At 39.6% G+C, this 27,556-nt stretch overlaps 1 protein-coding gene across 1 annotated transcript in view; it reads left to right on the top strand.

Moving 5' to 3' along the window:
- The window catches only part of LOC132228623 (A disintegrin and metallopeptidase domain 3-like), a 117,505-nt gene that overhangs the window by 50,912 nt on the left and 39,037 nt on the right, over nucleotides 1-27,556 (top strand). The window contains 6 exon segments of the mRNA XM_059685343.1: nucleotides 6,389-6,460; nucleotides 6,927-7,093; nucleotides 8,903-8,984; nucleotides 16,979-17,115; nucleotides 20,609-20,795; nucleotides 25,368-25,466. Coding sequence (XP_059541326.1) covers nucleotides 6,389-6,460; nucleotides 6,927-7,093; nucleotides 8,903-8,984; nucleotides 16,979-17,115; nucleotides 20,609-20,795; nucleotides 25,368-25,466 — 744 coding nt within the window.

The raw sequence follows: 27,556 nt of genomic DNA, 5'->3' as shown, positions 1-27,556 counted from the left end.
CTGCTGCTGACACCTGCCATGATCTGCATGTGGCCCCTGGTGGTCAGCGCACATCATAGCAACTGCTTGTTCGGTTGTTCTGCTGTTTGGTCTATTTGCATACTAGGGTTTTATATATATAGGTTATGGACTGTATTTCCTATGTCAACCAGTGGTTGTTGGTGCCTATTCAACACCAACCAGAATCCCCAATTTGGGGTGTGGTGAAGATGAAAACTTTATTCAGAGCCAAAGAGGTCAATGGTCATAGAGCACAGCTGTAAAAACAGCACAATGTGAGGCAGGCCTGGGCTAGACAGCTCTGCTCTGCTCCTTGCCAGTCTGCATTGCACTGCACTGGTCTGCTCTCCTGGGCTTTGATATGCTCGGTTCTGTGCCTGTCTGCTCTGGCCTGCTCTGGTCAATTGCAGGAAGGGACCTTATGTTTTTTAGCTCAGCCAGGTAAACACAGTCTTCAGTGTTTGGTTGAAGGGGAAAGTGTGCTCCAGGATCCAGAGGGCAGCTGGCTTGTGTAGACAGAAATACATGCTCCTTGTTTCCCGATTATCTCATTCTAGACTCCAATTCCTTGCAGTTTGGCCCAAAAGGCATTGTTCTGATTAGTCGGAATAGAGCTGCTCTGGTTTGTCAGAGTTACACAGCTCTGATTGAATGGGGAAAGCCTCAGTCCTGCCTGTTGAAAGAGGATTCCAGGGACTCCTTTATAAGGACTGGCTCAGATGGCAGAATCACAGTGCATGCTAGTGATTAAGTGCAGGCTTCTCTCTGAAGTGCAGTTTGCATGAGAGGCTCCTGTGTAGAAATGGATGCTACCCTAATTTTTTTAATAATTTGAGCCCTGTAGCCACCATGAGCCCTTTTTAGTAGGTGTCCTCTTTCTCAAGATTCACAGCTATGCAATACAAATTGACAGGTGTTTTTTTAAAAAAAAAAAAAACTGGCAAATTATACATCTTAATCCTACTTCCCATTTTATGCATTCTCCCTTTCCTTTCAACTGTCAACAATCAATTTGTTCTCTGTATCTAGCAGTTTGTTTTTGTTTTGTTGTTTGTTTGTGTATGTATGTATGTATGTATATTACACATGTAAGTGAAATCATATGGAATTTTATTTAAATTATTCACTAATTTTTTCTTTTCTTTCTTTATTATTTTTTAATTAAAAATTTCACTGTTTACATTATTGCAGCTGTTCCCCTCTGCAACCCCCTTTTACCTACCTCCTTCTCCCTTGGTCAACAACAAACTATTGTCTCTGTCCATGCAGTATGCATATGCGTTTTTTAGCTAATCCCTTCACCTCCTTTATTCATAGTCACCCCTTCCCCTTGGGCATCTGCCAGTCTCTCTTATACTCTGTAGGTCCATCCATGCTGCAGCAAATGGCAAGATTTTCATTTTTTTTTATGGCTGAGTAATATTCCATAGCATATATAACACAACCTTAAGCATTCATCTATCAATGGACACATAGGTTGCTTCCATATTCTGGTTTTGTAAATAATGTTGAATTGAATGTATCTTTTCAAATTATAGTACTGTTTTGGATTTATTTGGATAAATATACCTAGAATTGGAATTGATGGCTCATATGGTAGTTCTAGTTTTTTTTTCCAATTAATTTATTGGGGTAACATTGGTTAATAAAATTATATAGGTTTCAAGTGTGCAATTCTATGATAAATTATCTGTATATTGCATTGTGTGCCAGACACCTAAAGTCAAATCATTTTATCACTATACATTTGACCCCGTTTACTCTATACCCCCTTTCCTGTGGTAGCAACCATACTGTTGTTCCTGTCTATGAATTTTTATTTGCTTGCTTTTTTAATTTTTTTGAGGAACTCTCAAATTGTTTTCCATAGTGACTGTTGATCTATTGATGATAGTCATTCTGACAGGTGTGAGTTAATATCTCACTATAGTTTTAATTTGCATCTCTCTGATGATTAGTGACATATCTTTTCATGTGCCTGTTGACCTTCTGTATGTCTTCTTTGAAGAAGTCCTATGCCCATTTTTAAGTCAGGCTTTTGTTTGTTTGTTTGTTCATTTGTTTTTGATGTTATAAGTTGTACGAATTTCTTATATTGTTAGGATATTGACCCTTTATCAGATATATCATTGGCAAATGTCTTCTTACATTTAGAAGGTTGATTTTCATTCTTCGATGGCTTTATTGCTGTGCAAAGCTCTTTAGTTTGATGTAGACCCATTTGTTTATTTATTTTTTTGTTTCCTTTGCTTGAGGGGACATTTCCAAAATTATATTACTCAGAGTGAAGTCAAATAGTTTACTGCCTATGTTTTCTTCTAAGAGTTTTAGGTTTGGGGTCTAAAATTTCAGCCTTTAACCATTCTGAGTTTATCCTTGTACCTTTTTGCAACAAGGAAATGATATAGTTTCATTGTTTTCATGTGTCTGTCCATTATTTGGAGATCATTTATTGAAGATACTGCCTTTACCCCATTGCATATTCTTGCCTCAGTTGTCATACATTAATTACCCATATAGGTGTGAATTTGTTTCTGGGCTCTCTGTTAAGGTCCATTGATCTATGTGTCATGGAGTACCATGCTGTTTTTATTACAATAGCTGCATAGTATAGTTTAATCTCAGGTAACCTGATATTTCCAACTTTGTTCTTTCTTAAGATTACTTTGGCTATTAAGGGTCTTTTTGGTTCCATATATATTTTGGGATTATTCTAGTTCTGTAAAAATGCCATTGGTATTTTGGTAGGAATCTCATTAGATTTTTAGATGCAGTGAGTGGTATGCATATTTTAAGATATCAATTCTTTCTATGGATGAACAGGATATAACCTTCCATTTATCCATATCTTCTTCAATTTCTTTCTTTAATGACATAGTTTTCCAAGTACAGTTGTTTCAACTTCTTGGTAAAATTTAATCCCAAGGTACTTTATTCTTTTAGATTTAATTGTAAATGGGATTGTTTTATTTTTCTTATTTCTCTTTCTGTTAGTTTGTTCTTGGTGTATAAAAATACAAATGATTTCTGAATAATCAATATTGTACTTTGCTACTTTACTGAATTCATTTATTAGTTTTAAACATTTTTGGTTGATTATAGTATCATTTCATCTGCAAATAACAGTTTCACTTCTTCCTTTCCAATTTGGATGCCCTTTATTTATCTTTCTTGTCTGCTGTGGCTATGTCTTCCAATACTATATCTACACTAATAAAAGCCGAGGTGGCCCTCGTGCCCAATCACGACGCCCTCACATCATCACAAGATGGCCACCCCCATGTTGTCACAAGATGGCCTCCTCATGTCATCACAAGATGGCCGCCACAAGATGTATGGCAGCTGAGGGCAGTTGGGGGTGACTAGGCCAGCAGGGAAGGGCAGTTGTGGGCAATCGGACCAGCAGGGGAGGGCATGAATTCCATGCACTGGGCTTCTAGTTTATAATAAAAACTGTCAGAAAAGTGGGGATAGACTAAAAAGACCTCATCATAATAAAGGCCATATCTGAAAAACAACTAATATGCTCAACCATGGAAAGCTGAAAGTTGTTTCTTTAAGATCAGTAACAAGACAAAGTTGTCCACTTTCACCCATTTTATTCAACACCATATGCCCGGTGCACAAATTCGTGCATAAGGGTGGGGTCCCTCAGCCTGGCCTGTACTCTCTTCAATCCGGGACCCTTCAGAGGATGTCTGACTGCTGGTTTAGGCCCTATCCCTCTTGCAATCTGGACTGCTGAGTCCTAACGCTCACCTGCCTGCCTGCCTGATTGCCCCTAACCCCTCTACCTGCTTGCCTGATCGCCCCTAACTGCCCTCCCCTGCCAGCCTGATCGCCCCTTACTGATACCCCCTGCTGGCCTGATTGCCCGTAACTGCTCCCCCCTGCTGGCCTGATCGCCCCTAACCAACTCTGTCTCTGCCCCTGCCACCATGGCTTTGTCCTGAAGGAAGGCAGGGTGACTAGAAGATATCAGGTCAACCCAGTCTAACTAGCATATTACCCTTTTATTAGTATAGATTTATGTTGGATTTTGTCCAATGCTTTTCCTTCATTTATTGATATGATGAGATTTTTTTCCTTCATTTTACTTATATAGTGTATCACATTAATTGAACTAGCCTTGCATCCCATGAAAAAATCCCACTTGATCATGGTATATGACCTTTTTAATGTAGCACTGAATTCATTTTGCTAATATTTTGTTGAGGAATTTTACATTGATGTTCTTCAGAGACAGTGACCTGCATTTTTATTATATTTTGTAACATCTTTGGTTTTGTTATCAGGTTAATGCTGGCATTGTAAAATGAGTTTGGGAGCCTTCTTCCCTCCTCATTTTTTTGGAATATTTGAGAAGACTAGGTATTCATTATTTAATGTTTGGTAAATTCACCTGTGAAGCCATCTCGTCCAAGTCTTTCGTTTGTTGCTGCTTTGATTTTATTAGCAGTTTGTTGTTGTTGTTGTTTTCAGATTTTCTGTTTTTTCCTGATTCAGACTTGGAAGATTGTATTTTCCCAGGAATTTGTCTGTTTCTTCCAGGTAGTCCACTTTGTGGCATATAATTGATCATACTATTTTTATATAATCTTTTGCATTTATGTGGTACCAGTTTTCACTTCTCTTTCATTTCCAATATTTTTTATTTGAAACTTCTCTTTTTTGTGATGATTTTGAGTAAATGTCCATCAAATTTGTTTATCTTTTCAAAGATCCTGATCTTGGTTCCATTAATCTTTCCTATTGTTTTTGTTCAGACTATACTTTGTTTATTTTCACTGTGATCTTTATTATTTTCTTCATTTTACTGACTTTGGTTTTTGTTTGTTCTTTTTCTACTTTCTTGAGGTGTAGTTATAGTGTTTACTTGCGATTGTGCTTGCTTTGTGAGTTATGCCTCTCTTGCTATAAATTTTCCTCCTCGCAGTACTTTGGCTGTGTGCCATAGATTATGGATGATTGTGTTTTCATTTATCTCAAGGTATCTTTTTAATTTTTTATATTATTGTTAATTCATTTCTTGTCCAGTAGCATGATATTTATTCTTTATGTGCTTTTTATTTTTCACTTTTCTTCTGGTAAGTTATTTTTTGTTTCATAGAGTTGTGATTAGAGAAGATGCTTGATGTGATTTAAATCTTTACAGTTTTTTTTAATATCTACACCAGATGATAATTTCTTACTGATTTTTGAGAGAGAGGGAGAGAGAGAGACAGAGACAGAGAGAGAGAGAGAGAGAGAGAGAGAGAGAGAGAGAGAGAGACCCATGTAAGAGAGAAATATTGGGCAGTTGCCTCTTATATGCACCCTGACCAGGGATCAAACCTACAATATGTGCATGTGCACTGATCAGGATATGAGTCCCAAACCCTTTGGTGTACAGGACAACATTCCTATGAACTGAAAGACACATTCCAGGGCCAGTCTTCTCAAATTTATTGAGACTTATTTCTGGCCTAACATGTGGTTTCTCCTACCAAATTATGCATGTCCACATTAGGCAAAATGTCCTGCAGTTGGTCAAAATGTCCTAAAAGTCTCAATTGAATTCATCTGCTTCTCAGGGGTACCTCCTTAGCTTAGATAACCCTCTCCTTGCATAACTGCCACACTGTTGGTATGGGACCAGCCTGTTCAGAGTTTCTGTTTCTCTTCTCCATTTTGCCAGGGCTTCCTCTTTCTGTCCTGAGTTGTGGGCCTTGTGCTCAGCTAGTCTTCAGCAGGTTCCCTTTGATGGCTGTTCTGTAATTTAGTTGTAATTTTTATGTCATTGTGGGAAAATGGGAAAAGGCAAGCAAAGCACTTACCTATCCTGCCATCATGACAGTAAGGTAGCTCAGATTTATTAATAATTAAGGAAACTATGTAAAATCCATTACTATGATACTTTCTATTTATAATTCTGTTAAAGTTTATTTTATACATTTTGTTGTTGGGGGGGCTTAAGTTTTTATAGTAATGTAATGATTATGTTAATTAATATAACTATCATATTATATGACATGCTTTTTGTCTAGTAACTTCCTGGTATATAATTTCATATTTTTAATATTTCTATGTCTTCATAAAGTAGGTGTTTTAATTTTAATTTGCTCATGGTATCTTTTTTTTAGGCTTTGCTATAAAAAAGTATTTATACATTCTTGGAATGTTAAATTTTGATGCTTAATTTTTGCATGTGTGAACAGGAAGATGTCATAATCTCATAATTTTCATATTATTTATTAATATGTAAAGTCTGTATGTTTATTAAGCATTTGATAGATCTTCATCTGATTTTGTCTTTCACTTAGTCACTTATTATAGTATTTCATATCTATTGAAATGTGGTAACTTAGTAATTTTCACTAGTGATTAAGAAATAAAACTTGTCTTTCAGTATGATTATATGGGTTCTGAAGTGGCCATTGCAACTGAGAAAATTGTCCATATCTTTGGCCTCATCAACACTGTAAGTGTTTATGCTTTGTATTCTAAATAAGAAGCATTCTCACCCTGACCAGTTTGGCTCACCGGATATAGCGTTGGCCTGTGGATTCAAGGGTCCCAGGTTCGATTCCAATCAAGGGCATGTACCTTGGTTGCGGGCACATCCCCAATGGGGAGTGTGCAAGGGGCAGCTGATCGATGTTTCTCTCTCATTGATATTTCTAACTCTCTACCCTTCTCCCTTCCTCTCTGAAAAGAATCAATAACATATATATATTTTAAAAAGAAGCATTCTCAATTATGCAATAACATTATTTGTATGAATAGAGTTAACAGTTTTATAAAAGTATAGTCCTACCAACCTGTGTCATTTCCAATGGGTTTCATCTTCAAATTACAGTAAATTGAATATACTAGCATTCTGTTTAGAGATGTAATGTTATATTTGTGATTGTCTAAACTATATATCATGCATCTTCTGTTTTCAGATGTTTTCCCAGCTGAAACTGACTGTTATGTTAACATCTTTGGAGATCTGGTCAGATCAAAATAAGATTTTATGTACTGGGCATGCTAGTGAACTACTACAAAGATTTGTGTCATGGAAAGAAAATAATTTGTTTCAGAGGTCCCATGATATGGCATTGTTGTTGATGTAAGTTCCTTATTGCATTGTTTATAAAATTATTTGATATTTTAGCTATCAAACTACATACAAATGGTAAGTATAATGACAAAAAAGAGTGTATGAGTACAATGTTGGCAAAGTACAAAATGAAAACATCAGACAACAAGGTAGCATAAAAAATCATGGTAGGCCATTATTCTCAGAGTGGACTATTTACCTGTGAAAATATAATGAACTGGAAAATATAGGAAGTCTTGGGATATACATGGGCCTCTGAGGTTTTAAAGATTTTCTTAGATGCAAATACCTGAAACCATCATTTTCACATTAAATAAAATATAATAAGTTAAGAGAATGCAATAATCCTATATAATAAAGAGGTAATATGCAAATTAACCCTCATGCCCTCACAAGATGGCTCCCTATGACCAGGTTGGCAAGGATGTTAGTGAGGGATGACCAAACAACTAAACAAGCAGGCTGAGTGGGGTGATCAGGCTGGCAGGGGTTTAGTGAGGGGTGACCAAATGACTGAACAATCAGGCTGAGTGGGGCAACCAAGCCATCAGGGGGGTTAGTGAGGGATGACCAAATGACTGAACAGCAGGCTGTGTGGGGTGACCAGGCTGGCAGGGGGGGCAGTTGGGGGCGATTAGGCTGGCAGGGGGGGCAGTTGGGGGCAACCAGGCCAGCAGTGGGGGGGCAGTTAGGGGAGACTAGGTAGGCAGAAGGGGACAGTTGGGGGCGACCAGGCTGGCAGTGGGTCAGTAAGGGGTGACCAGGCTGGCGCTGGGGGTGGGGGGGAGCAGTTACGAGCAACAAGGCCAGCAGGAAGGGGAACAGTTAGGGGCGACCTGGCTGGCAGTGAGGGTATTTAGGGGTGATCAGGCTGGCGGGGCATGGCAGTTAGGGGCAACCAGGCAGGCAGGCAGGTGAGTGATTAGGAGCCAGTGGTCCAGGATTGTGAGAGGGATGTCCGACTGCCGTTTTAGGTCCAATCCTGCAGTCGGACATCCCTCGCGGGGTCCCGGATTGGAGAGGCTGCAGGTTGGGCTGAGGGGACCCCCTGTCGGGGACAAATTTTGTGCACCGGGCTTCTAGTTGTATATAAACCTGGTTGCAATTCACCAGGTTAAAATGGTAATGTGCTTACCTATGGTATTCCTGTATTGACCTGAGTTGTAGCTATTTAATTACTTGCAGTATACCTTTCAAGGGATTATGCATAGATTTTTATTTTAATAATTAAATTATTTTAGATTTAAAAAACTCATAATATTGAAGTCAGAAAGAATTATAGAATAAACTTATAAATATTTTGGTGTATCCTGTAGAATCTAAGGTGAGGTTTGGGAATTTAGGAGCAACTTTAAGAACTAAAACGAATGAGTACAGTTTGTACATCCTATTTCTCTTTTTCTTAGTGAATCTGCTGCATATTCTGTCTCTCTATTTGTGCTCCAAGCCAATATTTTTATATACATTAAAGGTTTTGCTATGTGAAAATCATGGCAGTATGCTATCCTGACTGTTACAACCTAGAATTATATCCACCCAGAACTGACAACAGTGTTGATTAAATATTTGGAAGGATCAGACGCTGCTATGTTCTGGGATGTGTATCAAATAATGTTGAAGTGTTTCTTGGAACTTAACTTTGTAGAAACTATATATGGTTACCCAAATACAAAAATGATTAAATGCATTGGAGTTAATATGTAATATTTGCATTTTAATGAAAACATAGCTTCATTGAGGAATCCAATTTCTTTAAAAGTTATTAAATTATTAATCATTTAAAATGCACTTATCCTCATGAAAATTTTAATTATTTAGTTATAGAGATCATCCAATTTACGTGGGAGCAACATATCATGGAAGGGCATGCGATCCAAAGCTTGCTGCAGGAATTGCTCTGGTATGCATTTTATCCCCATCTCTTCAGTAGTTATGTACCCTGTTGAAAGTTAATATGCACTTCAAGGGGGAAAAGTACATATAGTGTATCTACCACACTGTTTTGACAAAATTTTAGAAAGTGTTTTTTTATAGATTATGGAAACTCAAATGGTGTAATACTAAAAAGGGTATTTATTATGGTAAAATACATGTAAGATGTAGTATCTTAACTACTTTTAAGTACACAGTGCAGTAGTGTTAAGTTTATTTACATTGTGTTAAGCTTATCTGCAGAGCTTTTCATCTTTCATAACTGAAACTTTGTACCCTTGAGCAACATGGCCCTATTTTCCAAACCTTCTAGCCCCTGATAACCACCATTCTACTCTCTGCTTCGCTGAGTATGACATTTTTACATTCCATGTATAAGGAAAATTATGTAATATTTGTCTTTTCCTAACTTATTTCACTTAGGATTGTATTACCCTGCTACATCCATGTTTTTGCAAAGACAGGATTTTATTATTTTTATGGCTGAATAATATTTCATTTTGAGTTACCTTTTCATATCCTATATAATAAGAGCCTCATATGCAAATTGACCCAACATGGAATGACTGGTCGGCGGGGGGTGGGGCTGGCAAGTGGGTGCCAGCGGAGGTGTTGGAGGGGCAACTGGGGGAGGAGCCAGCCACTCACTGGCTGGTGCCATCCCCTGCAGGTTGCCTCCCACAGAGGGAGGCCAGACTGCAGCTTAGGCCCGCTCCCCTTGCCAGTCGGATATCCCCTAAGGGCTCCTGGTCTATGAGAGGCGCAGGCTGGGCTGAGAGATCCCCAACTCCCAGAGTGTATGAATTTTCATGCACCAGGCCTCTAGTCTCCATAAGTAAAAGCATAATATGCAAATTGGCCAGACAGCATAACAACTGGTCGCTATGATGTGCACTGACCACCAGGGGGCGGGCACTCAATTCAGGAGCTGCCCCTAGCCCTCAGGCCCAAATTGCCCTATCAGGGGCCTGCTGGAAAACCTCTTTGTCCCTTCTCCCGGCCGGCAGGCTCTTATCGCCTGATGGGAAACAGGGAACCAGGGGTGGGTGGCAGTGGATGTGGGCGGTGCCAGGCCAAGACAGGTGCAAGTGAATGGGGCCCGATCACCCTATTAGTCGCCCCACACACAGAGGGTGACTGGCGTTGGTGGTGGGGAGTGGGGCCAGGTGCAGGCAGCCATGGAAGATTGGCCCTGATCACAGGCAGACCTAGAGGCCCTACCCATGCAGAATTTTGTGTGCTGGGCCTCTACTGGTATAATATACGGGTATATAATTATGCCTATGTGTCTGCGTATGTAATTGTGTGTGTGTGTGTGTGTAATATTTTCTTTATCCATTCATCTGGCAATAGACACTTAGGCTGTTTCCATATCTTGGCTATTCAGAATAATGCTGCAATGAAAGGGCAATGCAGATATCTCTTCTTTTTCAAATATGTTTGATACATACTCAGAAGTTGGTTTGTGGTATCATATGGTAATTCTATTTTAATAATTTAATTACTGCTTACAATAGTTTATAATCAGTAGTTTACAGTGCATCATGAAACATCACCAACACTCATTATTTTCTGTTTGTTTTTTATCCTCACATGACCCGATGACATGTTTAGTTTATTGATTTTACAGAAGAAGAAAGGAAGTGAAAGAGAGAGAGAGAGGGAGGAGAGAGAGAGAGAGAGAGAGAGAGAGAGAGAGAGAGAGAGAGAGAGAGAGAGAAATAGAAATAGATGTGAGAGAAAAACATTGATTGCTTGCTGCCTCTAACCTGAAATCTTGCTATGTTCCCTGACTGGGAATCTAACCTGCAACCCTTTGGTGTATGCGTTGATGCTCCAATCAACTGATCCACTCAGCCAGGGCATTTTTCTGGATTTTTAAATAGCAGTCATCCTAACTGATATGAAGTGATAGCTCATTGTCGTTTTGATTTGAATTCCTATGATTATTAGTGATGCTGAGCATCTTTTCATATGCCTTTTCGATTTTTGTATATCATCTCTGGAGAAAGGTCTGTTCAAACCCTTAGTACATATTTAAACTGAGCTATTTGATTTTTTGTTGCTAAATGGCAGATGTTATTTGTATAATGGTTGTTAACCCCTTACAAGATACATGATTTGCAGATATTTACTCCCATTCTGTACGTTGCTTTTCCACTGCATTGATTTTGGTTTTAGAAACACAAAACGTGCAAGCTGGGTGGAGTACAATTTGCCTATTTTTGCTCTTGTTGCCTGTGCTCTTGGCATTATATCCAAGAAATTAGCGTCAATCTCAATGTCATGAAGATTTTCCTCTATGTTTTATTCCATTTGTTTTGCAGTTTTGGGTCTTACCTTTAGATTTTAATCCATTTAGAGTTATCTATTGCATATGGTATAATATAAGGGTTCAAGTTTATTCTTTTCTATATGGGTATTTATTTTCCCATTGACATTTATTGAAGAGACTTATCTTTTTTCCACTAAGTATTCTGTTGAACAAATTATCTTTTTCTCATTCTGTGGTCCTGGTAACCTTCTCGTAGATAATTTGAACATATATGTGAGGGTTAATTTCTAGGCTCTCTATTCTATTTCAGTGATTTATAGATTTATCTTTAAGTCATTACCACACTGTTTTTATTATGTGTGCTTGGTACTATACTTTGAAATCTGTAAATGTGGTTGTTCTACTTTGTTCTTCTTTTTTAATATTATTATGGTCATTCACTGTCCCTTGAGATTCCATATGAATTTTGAGCTTATTTTTCTTTCACTTCTACCAGCAAATGCTGTTTGGATTGTTGTGGGGATTGCATTGAATATTAAGATTGGTTTTGTTATTAATGACATCTTAACAATATTATGTTTTCCATCCATGGATGGACACTTTTCATTTAATTGTGTTTTCTGTAATTTCTTTCAGAAATAGTTTTCAGTGTTCCATCTACATTTCTTTCACCTCCTTGTTTAACTTTGTTTCTAAGTATTTCTTTCTTTTTTATGATATTATAACTCCATTACTTTCTTTTTAAAAACAGAAAATGATTATGTTTTTGTATACAACATTTGTACAACCAAAAAGAAAAACAATGAAATACTACAATAAAATAATGAAAAAACATGGTATATCATTCACACTGCATGACCAATTGTTGACATCTTTAGTCTTAAAGAGCTTCTAGGAACCAGTAACAAAAACATTAATAATCAAGGAACTGGAAAAAATGACATTATACAAATGACAATTAAAGAATAAAAATGTATGATGATTCAGATGAACAATGACAGAAGAATAATTTGTCTGTAATATCACACTGTCAAAGAATAAAAACATTACCTAATATTTTTTAGTTTTGAAAAGTTTTGTACACTTTCAACACTCTTAAGCAATAACTGAAAGACCAATTGATGAGGAATATCTACAATTAGTGGAAAAGCTACAGTTTTGATTCAAAATATAAATTCAGGATATCCTCAACCATAGGATATCCAATTAATTGAAATTTTTTTAATCAGATGGACAATTTCAAAATGAGTTGTATAGTAGCCAATGTATTGCCCGAAAACACTAATTGGCTATCAATCTGTTTGTCAGCACAACCCAAAAGGATGTGCACAAAAATCCATTAAGAGTAGATGACAGCATAGGGAATCTAGTCCTTGCAATTATGACTGTGTCTGGTGTCAGGTGGGTACTAGAAGTATCGGGTGGAACACTTTGTCAAGTATCTGGTTGTCTAATCACTATTCTGTACACCTGAAACTAATCTTACCTAATAATAGACAAACATGTAAATTGACCGTCCCTAGCTATGCTCACAAGCCAATCAGGAGAGTATGCAAATTAACCCAACAAAGATGGCGGTTAATTGTATACTTAGGGGCGAAGCAGCAGAGCGAAGACTGAAGGCTCCATCCGGAGCAAAGGCCTGGGTCCCGGGTGCCGGAGGAAAACTGGTGCCGGCAGCCAGGGGAACAGAAGGCCTTTTGCACAAATCTTTTGTGCAACGGGCCTCTAGTACAATATAATACTGAAAAAAACAAAAAAACAGTATATAATACGGGGAATAAAATTAAAAGAAAAAAAGTAGAACTATATACTTAACAAATTTCTATATCCTCTAAAATTTCAAAAAGATGATTTTTAATGAATATATATGAATATGTTATAAATTTACCCTATCATAAGTGAAATTAGGAACATGTGCACTTAGTACTCCTGGGAGCACTAGAGTAAGGCCTTGCATGACAAGTCGAAGGCTTCTCTGTAATTATGTCTCCCCCATTCCCTCTCCTGGGATTTAGTCCAACAGCAGCAATGAAAACAGTCATCATAACAGTACAATTCTCTCCATGACACCCTTTAGGTCACTTTCAAACATGTGGTTTCTTAGTCTCATGCTTCTGATCTGCACGGAATGTCCACTGCTTTCAGATTATTCATTTTAAGTGTTATGGATACACAGTAAAGTTTTGATTTTATATCCTGCCATTCATTTATTAGTTCTAAGAGTCTTTTATGTGGGATCTTTTGTGTTTCCTACATATAGGATCATGTCAGCTCTGAACATGGATAATTTTACTTCTTCCTTTCCAAGTTAAAAGTCATATATTTTATTGCTTAATTGCTCTGGGTAAGTTTTTGAATATTAAATAGAAGTGGTGAGAGAGAGAACATCCTGCCTTATTTATTATATTGAGGTAGATGTCTCATATTCCAATTTTCTTGAGGGTTGCTTATCACAAAAAGGTATCGAGTCTTGTGAAATGCATCTTCTGCCTTAGGTGAGATGATCATATGGATTTTACCCTCATTCTGTGAAATTGGTATATTACATTGACAGATTTTTCCTATGTTAAATAATCCTTGTATTTCAGCAGAAAACAATCTCACTTAGTCATGGTGTATGATTCTCCTAATATGATATTGAATTCAGGTTGCTAGTATTTTTGTATCAATGTTATCAGGGATATTGGCCTTTAATTTTTTTCTTGTTGAACATGTTGTTATCAGGGTACTGCTGACCTCATAAAATGAGATTGGGAATATCCCTTCTTTGATTCTGTGGAAGAGTTTGAGAAGGATTGGCATTACATCTTTGTAAAATGTTTGGTAGATATTGCCAGTAAAGCCATAAGTTCCTGGGGTTTTGTTGTTGTTGTTGTTGTTGTTATTCTTGTTGTAAAGTCTTTGAATTCTGTTTCAGTCTCCTTACTAGTTATTTGTCTCTTCATATTTTGTTTCTTCTTGACTCAGTCTTGAACAGTTGTGTGTATCCTTCCCCTCTAGCTTATTAATAACCTGAATGTAGTAAGGTATTGAGCTTTGTCTCAAATGTAATGAATACAGTCATGCACCACATAATGTTATTTAGGTCAACAAGGGACTGCTTCTATGATTTTGGTCACAGAAGATTATAGTGGAGCTGACAAATTACCATCACATAGTCAGGTCATAGCCGTCATAACGTCATAGCACAACACATTAGTCATGTGTTTGTGGTGATGCTGGTGTAAACATAGTTACACCAGCACTTCCGGTTGTATAAGAGTATAGCAGTACAATTATGTACAGTACATAATACTTGATAATGATAATAAATGACTATGTTACTGGTATATGTACTTACTATTTGTACTTTAACATTATATTAGAGGGTACTGTTTCTACTTATAAAAATAAATTTGCTGTGAAACATTATGCCATTTTATACCACTAGCATCCTCCTACATCTTGTGTTACTGCATCTCTTGATTGCATCATTTTCTTTTGTGCTTGACCTAATCTCATCTTTTATTGCTCATCATGGCCCCTGAGTATACGAAATCACTGTTGCTTGTAAGCACCCACTTTGAATAATTGATCTGGTAACAAAATTAAGAGTGATTAAGTACTACAAAGGAGAAAACCAGGGATTATTATGGCTTGCCAGTCAGGCACATTTCATTCTACCATAGCCAGATCTTGAAGAACAAGAACAAAGTGACAGAATCTGTGAAAGGATGGAAGGCAGCAAAACTAACAAAAGAAACTTCCAATGACCTGTAATGAAGACCAGACCAAAATCATAGAAGCTGTCCCTTGTTGACCTAAATAACAGTATGTGGTAAATGACTGTATTCATTACATTTGAGAGAAAGCTCAATACCTTACTATATTCAGGTTATTAATAAGCTAGAAGGGAAGGATACACACAACTGTTCAAGACTGAGTCATGAAGAAACAAAATCTGAAGAGACCAATAACTACAGAAGTGTATCTCTCTCTGCACCACGGTGATCATGGCCAAAACAAAAAGTTTGTTTGTGATGCTAAACAGAATTGGGCCCAATTACAATGTTGGATTTACTGTCAGCTCTATGTGGTTTCCATAATCGTTATTCACTATATAATAATCAAGTAAGTGGTGAGGATGCCAGAGCTGATAGGAAGACAGATGAAGAATTCTTGGAAACTGATTGCCATAGAAAATATTCAAAATTAATAAGACCTCCCTACTCTGGAATAGATGCTTGAAAGGACTTTTATTCATAAAGAGCCAAAGTCAATGCCAGGTTTGAAGACTTTTAAGGATAGAATAATAGTGTTGCTTGGGGCAATGTCACAGGCTACAAATGGAAATCCTTTGTAATCTGGAAAAGTGAGAACCCCTGGTCTTGTAAGCAAATCAATGAGCATGCACAGCCTTGCACTCCAGAAGCAATAAGAAGTCCTGGATGACTCAGCTCCTCTTGCAGGGTGCCCTCCTGAATTGCTGTGCCAGCAAAATGGAGTACTGTTTGGAGAAAAATAAAACACCTTTTGAGATTTTGGTGTTTGTTGATAATGCTCCCAGACATGCTCTTTTAATTGGTGATCTTTATCTTAATGTTAAAGTGGTGTTTCTCCCTCCAAACACCACCTCTTTGATTCTTCCAATGAGTCACAGATTTATAGCAGATGTTAAGGCCTGCTATCTAAGGAAGTCCTTTGCCAAATTATTGCTGCAAGCAAAGGAGCCACTGAGAAGACACTGATGCCATTATGGAAGATTACAGCATATATGACCAAATCAAGAACCTAGCTTGGGCTTGGGGTGATGTCATGAAGGAATGTATGTGTGATATAGGGAAGAAAACACTCAAGAGGTTCCTCCAGCCTTAACCAGTTTGGCTCAGTGGATAGAGCGCTGGCCTGCGGACTGAAGGGTCCCGGGTTTGATTCTGGTCAAGGGCATGTATGTTGGTTGTGAGCACATCCCCAGTAGGAGGTGTGCAGGAGGCAGCTGATCGATGTTTCTCTCTCATGGAGAGGTGGGGTGCACAGGAGGGGGCTGGTGCCCGGGGTTGGGGCCTGTGGGCGGAGATCTGCCTCCCCCGCAGAGTGTGAGGTTCTGTATCAGCCACAAGACATGGGCCCATGGGTCAGCCTGGCTGGGAACAAGGGGCGATGGCTGCTGGTGTGGAAGGATGCCCGCTTGGAGGGGCACGGACCCGCCTTCCAGAGGCCGGGGTTGAGGGGTGGCGCCACCTTGTGGAGGGACACCGCGCTGCTGGGTACCCCCCCCCCCCCCCCCGAGGTGGCCCTAGCCCTGGTGGCTCTTGCCCCTCCTGGCGAAGGCCGCTTCACCACTCACCTTTCTGCTCCTTGGCCAGACCAGTGACTGCCCGGCGCCTGCGCACTTGAGTATTCACTGGAAAAATAATAGTGACTAAACCATGTTTATTCTCAAAAAACATTATTTGGATTTCAAACACTAACGTAATAAAACCACAAAAATCGCGCTAATTTTCTCTGTTTCTTGTCAATTCCATTTGGACTAAAAATACCATTTCTTAAAAAACTAAAACACATCACAATTTACCAATTTTTTATGCTATTTTCTTAAATTTATATTTGCATTTAGGCAGTATGCCCCCAAATTATTAATTGCAATGATCAAAAGGATGGAGAAATAATTTAAGCAATACTTTTTTTTTTTTTTTTGTATTTAGTATCCAAAGAGGATATCTTTAGAGGCTTTTTCAGTTGTGATGGCACAGCTGCTTGGAGTTAATCTGGGATTAAGATATGATGACATCAATAATTGTTACTGTCCAGGAGCTGCATGCATTATGAATCCTCAAGCAATGTAAGGTGTTGTTTCTATAAACTCTATGTAGTTTTTGGTGGAATGTTTGTAGTAGTCTTTGATGTATAATTGCTTGCAATACAACTTATGAGTAAAAGAGATTTTTATGAAATACATATGTTATTTAAAGACTATTAATTACAACCAGGATTCGATATTGTAGAAAACGTACTTACTATTTCTATATTCAATGTTACAGTCTACAGAGAAAGAATTTGTTGTTAGTGACTTTCTGGTGCTTGCTATAGTCTTGAAGTGAAATTGATTGATTCATTTTGAAAATGTAATGGGCATTGACTGTGTTGCAGGGTTGTGTGCTTGCCTTACCAATGGTTAACAAGGTAAGTAAGTCCTAAATATCTAATATTAGTGCATTAGGGACAGGAAGAAAAAGTGTCCATACAATAAACAAAATATAAACATCTAATAATAGGTGCTCAGAAGGAGTAAATAGGGAATTCATAGGGAGAGGAAATTTTCTAATAGTAGTAATGTGGCCTAGGAAATAATTCTGTAGCGACCTGAAGAGAAGGAATGAATCTATTCATCTAGAGAATGTATTGAATACCATTGAGGGAGGGCAGGCGAGTGAATGGCAGCAAGCTTGAGAAACTCAACGGACTATTAAGAGGAGGTTGAGGGGTTAAGGGGATGACAATGAAAAGCAAGAGACATGGCTTGGACTATAAGGACATATATAGAAGGCATATGAAAAATAGAGTAAACTGCAAGGAGGCTAAAGAACAATCAGTCAGGGGAAGAAGTCCAGGAGTAACTAACATGGGGTATGTAGGAAAGAGCCTGATTGTGTAATCATGATGTGAGAGGTGGGATTTTATGATCAATGTAGTAAACCACATTTTAAATTGATTTATACAGTATGGATAATAAAAATTATCTTAAAAATGAATAAAAAATACACAGAGGGAAATCATTATAATAATATTGGGGAGATGATTATCATAATTACATCAATTTATTAAGATTGAGAGAAGTGGAGATGGCAAGAATTATTTGTAGATTTTTGGATATCACAAGTTAATTAAAAGGCAAATGTTTAGTGAAAAAGACAAATGTTTTCGGAAAGGAGAAATTGGGAAATCTTGAGGCAGTTTTAAATGCTATATCGGGGGCCCTGAGTCATTTATGAGTTAAGTGCACAGTTAGGATCTCTGAGGACAAGGGATCTAGAATATGTGAGCCATCTGCATATTGATGGGAATTAAAACCATGGACAGCTCATTTAGAAAGAAGTTGAAACTAGTGAAAGAGGTGCTCTAAGATGTAGCTTTGCGGGCTTGTCATAGAAAGGAAGACAATATTAGAATTAGAGAGGATGGTTCCATACCTAGGGAGGACTATGTTTTAAGAAAAGGGAGAAGATGGAAGTCAGATGGTAATTTAGTCCCCACAAGTTTCTGACAAAATAAAGAGTAAAAGTAGGAAAACAAACAAAAAACCAAAGCATAATCTATGTTTCCCAAACTGGAACACACCAAAGTTACCAGCAGGTGGGTTCAATTCACTGACAAAATAAGACCCGCATGAAGTTAGTAGCTGTGCACGAGGAAATAAAATGAACACAATGATGTCACTCATTTGTGGAATATAATGAACAACATAAACTGATGAATAAAAACAGATCTAGAGACAGAGAAGCATCGATCAGACCCTCAAACCTCAGAGGGAAGTGAGGGGGGTTGGAGGAAGGGGGAGAGATCAACCAAAAGACTAGTATGCGTGCATATAAGCCTAACCAATGGACACAGACAGTAGCGGGGTGAGGGCAAGAGCGGGGGTTGGCAGTGGGGGGGATAAGCACACATATGTAATACCTTAATCCAGTGGTCAGGAAACTGAGGCTCGCGAGCCACATGTGGCTCTTTGGCCCTTTGAGTGTAGCTCTTCAACAAAATACCATGTGCGGGCGTACACGTACAGTGAGATTGAAACTTCGTGGCCCATGCACAGAAGTCAGTATTTTGTGGAAGAGCCACACTCAAGGGGCCAAAGAGCCACATGTGGCTCGTGAGCCACAGTTTGCTGACCACTGCCTTAATCAATACAGAATTAAAATAAATTAACACAGTGGGACCTCTAAAAATCTCACTGACCTGGGCGCTCAGAAATCTTTGACTCATCCACTTAAATAGAACTTTTGTGTGTCAAGCACTGTTGTGTTTTAATATATTCCTAACTCATGTCACTTTAACTTCCTCTACTTACTAGAATTCTATTATATTAAATTACTAGGGCCCCGGTGCATGAAATTCGTGCACTGGGTGTGTGTGGGGAGGGGAGTGTCCCTCAGCCCAGCCTGCCCCCTCTCACACACTGGGAGCCCTCAGGCGTTGACCCCCATCACCCTCCAATAGCAGGATCGGCCCCTTGCCCAGGCCTGACGCCTCCGCCAGAGGTGTCAGGCTTGGACAGGAGACCCCCATCTCCCCCTGATCACTGGCTCTAGACCCCGCCCAGGCATGAGGCCTCTGGCGCAGGAATCATGCCTGGGCAGGGGACCCCCATCTCCCTCTGATCGCTTGCTCCACCCCCCGCCCAAGCCTGACGCCTCTGACCCAGGCTTCAGGCCTGGGCAAGGGGACCATCCTATCCCCCCAATCCCCGGCTCAGCCCCCCGCCCAGGCCTGATGCCTCGGCCAGAGGAGTTGACCCTCATCACCCTCCGATCACCAATCAACGGATCGGCCCCTTGACCAGGCCTGAGGCCTCTGGCAGAGGTGTCAGGCCGGGGCAGGGGACCCCCAGCTCCCCACGGTTGCAGGCTCCGCCCCTGCCCAGGCCTAACGCCTCTGGCTGAGGCGACGGGCCCGAGCAGCGGGGACCCGCAGCTGCAGTGGCCCCGTGATCATGGGCTCCGCTTTAGGCCCAGGCAAGGGACCCCTAGCTCCCGCAACTGCCAGCTTTGACCGTGCCAGCTCCCATCGCTGGCTCCACCCCTACTTCTTGCTATCACTGGCCAGGGCTGCAAAGGCACTTGATTCTCTGATCATGGCTGGGGGACAGGGCAAAGGCGGCCCCAGGGCCGCCTTTGCCCTGCCCCCCATCTCTTAGCTCCCCCCTGGGTTTCCGATCACTGTCAGTGGCAGGGGGCTTCTGCCTGCTTTCCCTTTTGCCTCCCTGCATTGTGCCTACATATGCAAATTAACCGCCATCTTGTTGGCAGTTAACTGCCAATCTTAGTTGGCAGTTAACTGCCAATCATAGTTGGCAGTTAATTTGCATATAGCCCTGATTAGCCAATGAAAAGGGTATCGTCGTACGCCAATTACCATTTTTCTCTTTTATTAGATAGGATAATATAAATGAACTCGTTGCTCACATTTTCTGACTTGTATTAAAAATCAAAGCATTCTCCCCTCCTTGTTTTTCTCTGTCTGAAGTTGTACAGAATTAATATGTAGTGCCATATTGAAGAGTGTTAGTTTGATAGTGATTTTACTCCATTTATCTGAAGAATATAATTTAATTTTAGACGTTTCCATGGTGTAAAGCTGTTTAGCAGTTGCAGCGTGAATGAATTTAAACGTGTAGTTTCACAGCCTGAATTTGAATGTCTTCAAAATCAAACCATTTCAAAAGTGGTTGTCCAAGGAAGAGCATCAGAATGCGGCAATGGAATTGTGGAAGAGGAAGAGCAATGTGATTGTGGCCCTCCAGAGGTTAGTGTCAATCATTAATGAGTAGCTAAAGACTTGTTTTTCTGCTTATAAGATTGTGATACAACAGGGAAGGGCTTTTTGTCAAATGCTGCACCATTTCAACAACTATCTAAGACATGGAGATATTGGGCATGTGAGAACGGACACATTCTGAATTTGAAACATTTGAAGAATTTAAGTATAGAGTAAGTACAGGTAAGTGAAGCATGGATTCAATACGATTTTCTTCATTGTGAAACCATTAACAGCAACACTCACCTTTCTGTATCATAAAAATTAGCACCCTCACACAAGTGAGTACTGGTTCCCAAAGTTATACAATGTGTGTTGTTTACCCCCTCATCTCTTAATTTCCGTCCTTGCATCTGCGGAACTTCATTTATTTTAACTTGGTTGAACAGAATTGAATAAATCATAATGCATCATTCACTATTGTTATATTTATTTTTTGCTATTATTTTTTTTCAGTTGTGCTTGGTAAGATAATTAATTAATCACTGAATTTTGTTGTGACTGTCCTCATATACTTATTCATTGTGATGTCGTGAATGATATAGATTTTCTAGAAAATATGAAGGCTTTCTAATTATTAGGGAAAAAATTCCGTATAACTTGATTACATTACAATTGTAAGTGAATGACTCAAAACCTCTGTATTTTTATTAATTTTGATTTTTTGACCTCTCAGCGCTTGAGAAATTATATTGATACCTCCAATGATACAGTTATATTTGCATCCTCCTCACTAGAATTTACTCAATTCATTCTTTATATTTTAAAGCTGTTTTACATGGTGCAAACTTACAATAGTTATACCTTCCAAGATACTAACTTTGTATCATCAAATAGTGAGTCATCTTATCTCTAATGCTGCTTTCAGTTTTAAAGTCAGACATATCTACCTCTATCTCCATTACTATCTCTGTCTCTCTATCTCTCTGTCTCTGTCTCTATCGGTATGCACACACCAGCTTCCTTTCATTTAGCATGTCCCCAATATTTCTCTATTATCATTTAGTTTTTCTGTACTATTACCTTCAATATCTACATTGTTTTCACTTATTATTTAATCTGTATTTGATTTATAAGATTATCACCTTAGACATTATTGTGATTATTATTTCTATTATGTTTTCATTTTTACCATGCTTATTTAATGTTTAACAATATCTGGGCTACCTTCTCCAAAATAACCGTGTTTCTGACTCAACTAGTTTATCTACAATGTTTGTTAATATTTCATTTCTGTCACCTCACACTTTATAGTAAAAAGTACATTGAAGACTTTATTAAAACATAGTTACCTTATTTTACCTACCATTCCTTTAGTTTTTTATATGTCAAAGATTCCTTCTAAAATTATTTCCTTAAACTATATTTTAGGACAACAGTACTCTTGAAAGGCAGTACTCTACCTATGATTGTTTAGCAATAAAAATTTTCATTCTCATTATTTCCTTGTGATATATAACACACATGAGGTATATACATGAAATATGGATGGAGAGTGTAATGAATTATAAGCACCCGAATAATTTGCACTTAGGCCAAAACAAATTTTACCGATGCCAAAGTTCTTTGTGTGTCTTCTCTCAATAACATGCCTCTTCCCACAAACCAACATATAGTATTAGATGGTAATTGTTTCAGTACTTTGCTGCTCATCATAGTTTTACATCTTATTTTTTGCATCTTCATGCAACTTGGTTTGGTTGACTGTTTACTACCTTTTTACAACTTACAATCATATGGTTTACATCATCTAAGAAATTGGTCTTTCACCCAATATTGTACTTGTCATGTTTATCAGTTTCCTTTAGGTAGGTATAATCCAATTGTTTTCATTGTTCTTAGTATTAATTTTATGAATATTATAACTTATCCTTTCTATGTCCATGAAAACTTAAATTTATTTCACTCTTTGGCTACTAAGATTCATGCAGTTATGACTGTTCTTGCACAGCCCTGCTGCTGTACATGTGCCTGCATTTCTTAAGGGTGTATACCAATAGGTGAATGTGCTATGTCAAGAGGTATATATGCATATAAAACTTTGAATTGAGGATATCTTAATTATTTTGGTTTTCTTATGCTTGAATGGTCTTTTCATATCTTTTACACATTTTCATCAGTATTCACTGCTTTGAAGTGTCAGCAGTTTATCATCAATATTGTAGGAGGAGCATTTGTATGCTGTTTCTCCAGTAAACTAAATTTTCTTGGCATGAGGTGAGTTTTGTAGGGAGGGGTCCTAGTGATCTTATTATTTAGGTAATCAGTAAGTGGGCTACTTCTGGTTTTTGTTTGTTTCTTTGTTTTTTTTCAGATGGAAAGTCTCCTATTTGTGGCTTATCTCTGTAAGAGGCCATTTGGTTTATATGGAACTTTTGGGGTGGTTTCTCACCCAATTGATTTGCATTGTTTCATAAAGGGGACTGTAAACAGAATGGGTATATTTGAACACTGATTTGTTGTTCCACTTACGTACGCATTTATTGGTTGATTCTTGTATGTGCCGCCACAAGGGGTCACACCTGCAACCTTATTGTATCTGGAAAATACTGGAACCATCTGAGCAACCCAGACAGAGCCCTTTTTCTAGTTCTTTAAGATGGAATGCTAAGTTGTTTATTTGGGATTTCACTTGTTTTTGAGATAGGCCTTTACTGACATAACTACCCTCTTATTACTGCCTTCTCTATCGTTCTCTATTTTTTTTTCTATTTTGCTTAATCCTTCAACTCCCAACCAACCTCCCTGAACACCCCAACCACCCCATCACAAGAGATGAATGCCTGCTCTCTACCTATGAATGTGTTTCTATTTTTCTTAGTAGCTCGGCTTGTTCATTTACTTTCACATATGAGTGAAATTATATGGTATTTGTCGTTCTCTCATTGTTCTATTTCATTTAGAATTATGTTCTCCAGGTCCATAGGTAAAATTTTCTTCCATTTATAGCTAAGCAAATAATGACAACAATTTTCTCTGAAACATTTCTTATAATACCAAAATATCATAATTTAAAAACCTCTATTTTGTCACATATTTCGTCACAATCATACCTTGTTATACATTTCTAAAATTATTTCTTGAGAAGACTTGATATGGAAATATAATAAAAGAGAAACATGCAAATTGACCATACCTTCACTATGCCCCAAGCCACGCCCACCAGCCAATCAGAGCGACTATATGCAAATTAACCCAACCAAGATGGCGGCCGGCAGCCACAGACCTGGAGCAAGCAGGAGGCTTGGTTGTCCTGGCGATGGAGGAAGCCAAGCTTCCTACCTGCCCTGGCTGGCTCTGGCCTCTGCTGATGGCAACAAAGTTTCAATTATAGAAGATAATTAAACCCCAGATACCTGCTTCCAGTCAGCCTCCACTGGGAGCTTAGGTGGCTGGGGGCCATGACTAGCCTGCAAACAGCCATCAGCCTCTCACCCATGCTGGCCAGGCACCCTAGCGGGGACCTCCACCCTGAAGGGGGTGTGGCCAGCCTGCAAACACCCATCAGCCCCTCACCCAGGCTGGCCAGGTACCCCAGCAGGACCCCCCTCACCCTGAATGGGCTGTGGCCAGCCTGAAAATAGCCCTCAGCCCCTAACCCAGGCTTGCCAGGCATCCAAGTGGGAACCCCTACCCTGATGGGGCTGTGGCCAGCCTGCAAACAGCCCTCAGCCCCTCACCCAGGCTGGCCAGGCACCCTAGCGGGACCCCCACCCTGATCCTGGACACCCTTCAGGGCAAACCAGCTGGCTCCCACCCATGCACCAGGCCTCTATCCCATATAATAAAAGGGTAATATGTAAACTGACCCTAACAGCAGAACGACTGGGAATGACTGGTCACTATGACACACACTGACCACAAGGGGGCAGACACTCAATGCAGGAGCTGCCCTCTGGTGGTCAGTGTGCTCTCACAGGGGGAGCTCTGCTCAGCCACAAGCCAGGCTGATGGCTACCAGTACAGCGGTGGTGGTGGGAGCCTCTCCCGCCTCCTCAGCAGCGCTAAGGATGCCTGACTTCAGCTTAGGCCTGCTCTCCACTGGCAAGTGGACATCCACTGAGGGCTCCCGGGCTGCCAGAGGGATGTCTGACTGCCAGCTTAGTCCCAATCCCCTGGGGAGCGGGCCTAAGACAGCAGGTGGTTATCCCCCGGGCAGTCCCAGACTGCAAGAGGGCACCGGCCAGGCTGAGCGACACCCGCTGAGTGCACAAATTTTTGTGCACCAAGCCTCTAGTGTATTTGATAAAAAAATATAAATGTAGAAATTCATTGGTATGTATATGTTTACAAAACCAAAGGGGATTGAAATTAATTGCATAAAATAAGTAAAAGTTCAATTTCTTGAGCATGTAATTATGCATAATTTATTACCATCGTTTTCTATATTGAAAATATCATAATTTCAAATGAAGCAGTGCTATAAATACTAGTAAATACAGAAGTAAAAATTATACTGTAATTGTATTTAACTTAGAGACAAACATTAGTTTATTTTGACAAATAAAATCTATTTGATGGCAAATTCTAATTATTTAATTTGATTGTATTTGCTTTTAGGAATGTGATTTTACAAAATGCTGTAATTCTGAAACTTGTACACTCACTGTAGCTGCAGAATGTGGCAGTGGACCATGCTGTGACAATAAAACTTGTCTGGTAAGCTTTCTAAATATAACCTTTTTACCTCATGAAATTGTTGTTTTCTTGTGCTTTCTCTCTGCTTTAGTTTTTTAAAAACTTGTTTGTACACATCTTTCAAATATGCTACTTTATGTACCCTATTCACGCACTGTTGGCTTTAGAATTTAGATGATGTCTTTAGGTCTTTTTCTACCTACTATTTAGCTCCACTACTCTCTGTATTGTTTCATTTTCTATTCAAGATCCATCTAGTTATTGCACTCAATACCAATTTTAGGTTATTTGGGTGCTATGAATTCCTCACGGTGCTGCCTGAGTGAAGCTCTTCAGCATGAAACAATTTACGACAAAATTATAAATGAGCCAGCTAACACACAGTTGACATGCAATGCTCCAATAAAAGACAGTACTTTTAAAAACCTGATTTTGAAAATACTAGAAAAAGGAATCTATGTGGAATATGTTGCATATAAAGTAGTGAAATTTGCCTTGGTCAAGGACTCCTGGCCTAGAAGTGGAGGATTGAATTGATTTCTCTTGGGAAGTTTTCCATTCATGTTTTTCTCTGTAGCCACATCTGAGAGGGGATTGGTTAGGTTTTGTCTTCTGTGGTTTGCATCATTATAGCACCTCATTTATTGTCCCTTTCAGGAGTCTATGACAAACATGAAAGTGGATTAAAGAGAGATATTTTCTGTTTCAATGAAATCTCTCACAACATTATTCTGCTTTGTTCTATATATGTTCATTTTTACTCTGTGGGTTAGTAATTAGAATCAATGGTCAGTTGTACTTAAGTCACATGAATGTAGAGGCCAGTGTAGGGCTTCTACTTCTTAGCAGTAAATCTTGTTCCTTTTCCCTTCATTAGAGCTCTCATCCTGACCTTTGTCTCCAAACCAGTGCAATACAGCTTTTCTAAACAGTCCAATGCCATTTACCTACATCCCAAGCTCTTTAAAATGGAGATAATCACTACATTTGGTTGAGTGAAAATCCACAGTACAAGCTGCTAAAAGCTTCAGGGCAAGAGCTAAATGTACTTTGTTGGTTTTCATTAATTTTATATGTGTTAGAATAGAACTTTGCTTTTGCTCTCATTTAAGACTGCTCTCTTTCTTTATTGGACCTAAGGGTAAAAGTCTTCCTTTTTTCTTCTCTTTTCTACTTTCAAGTGGGCTAATTACACCAATTCATTTTCAAATTTTAACAATTTTATCTAACTATACTAATAAAAGCTTAGGTGGCCTTCGTGTGCGACATCGCCACAATATGGCCACCACAAGATGGCTGCCACAAGATGGCCAAGCACACAGAGGAGGCGTAGCCCGCTCCGAGCGGTGAGGCCTAGCAGTTCTGCGGCTCTGTGTGGTGCAGAGGAGGCCAGTCCTTGTGTCTCTGCTGCCTCGCACGGAGGAGGCGGGTCCCAGCGGAGAAGGCAGGTCTCAGCAGAGGAGGGCAGTTGTGGGAGTTCGGGCCAGAAGGGGAGCAGTTAGGCTTCAATCAGGCCTGCAGGGGAACTGTTAGGGGGAGATCAGGCTGGCAGGCAGAAGCGGTTAGGGGCCACCACACAGGCAGGCAGGCGAATGGTTAGGAGCCAGTGGTCCCGAATTGTGAGAGGGATGTCCAAGGAGTCCCAGATTGGAGAGGGTGCAGGCCAGGCTGGGGGTTACCCCTCCTCCCCCCTGCACAAATTTCATGCACTGGGCCACTAGTCTCTATAATAAAAGGCCAGAGGCCATAGTGTCATGACCAAAACTACCGCTCAACCAGGCGCCATCAGGTGGCATTGACCACCTCTCTGTCCCTAACCCCCAGCCCGCGACCGGCGGCGGAGTTCAACTGGGACTGGTGAGCAGGCTGAATGGCTGACCTCTTGGTCCCTGCCCCCAGCCAGCAGGCTCTGATGGATGAATCAGTGATGGTGAATGGGGGAATTGGGGTGGGTGACGGGGGACTGGGTGGCTGTCAGACTGTTGGGATCACCAGCTCATTCCTGGCTGCTCGGGAGCTCAGGCCTGTGGGAAAGCATGCACTGGTGACTTCACCTCCATGCGCATGTGCCACCCCAGCAGCAGTGGTGGCGGTGCCCGCGTAAGTGGCCC

This window comes from Myotis daubentonii, chromosome 2 (assembly GCF_963259705.1).
Source record: "Myotis daubentonii chromosome 2, mMyoDau2.1, whole genome shotgun sequence".
NCBI classification, from domain to species: domain Eukaryota; kingdom Metazoa; phylum Chordata; class Mammalia; order Chiroptera; family Vespertilionidae; genus Myotis; species Myotis daubentonii.
This window is presented reverse-complemented; position numbering and strand designations above follow the sequence as displayed.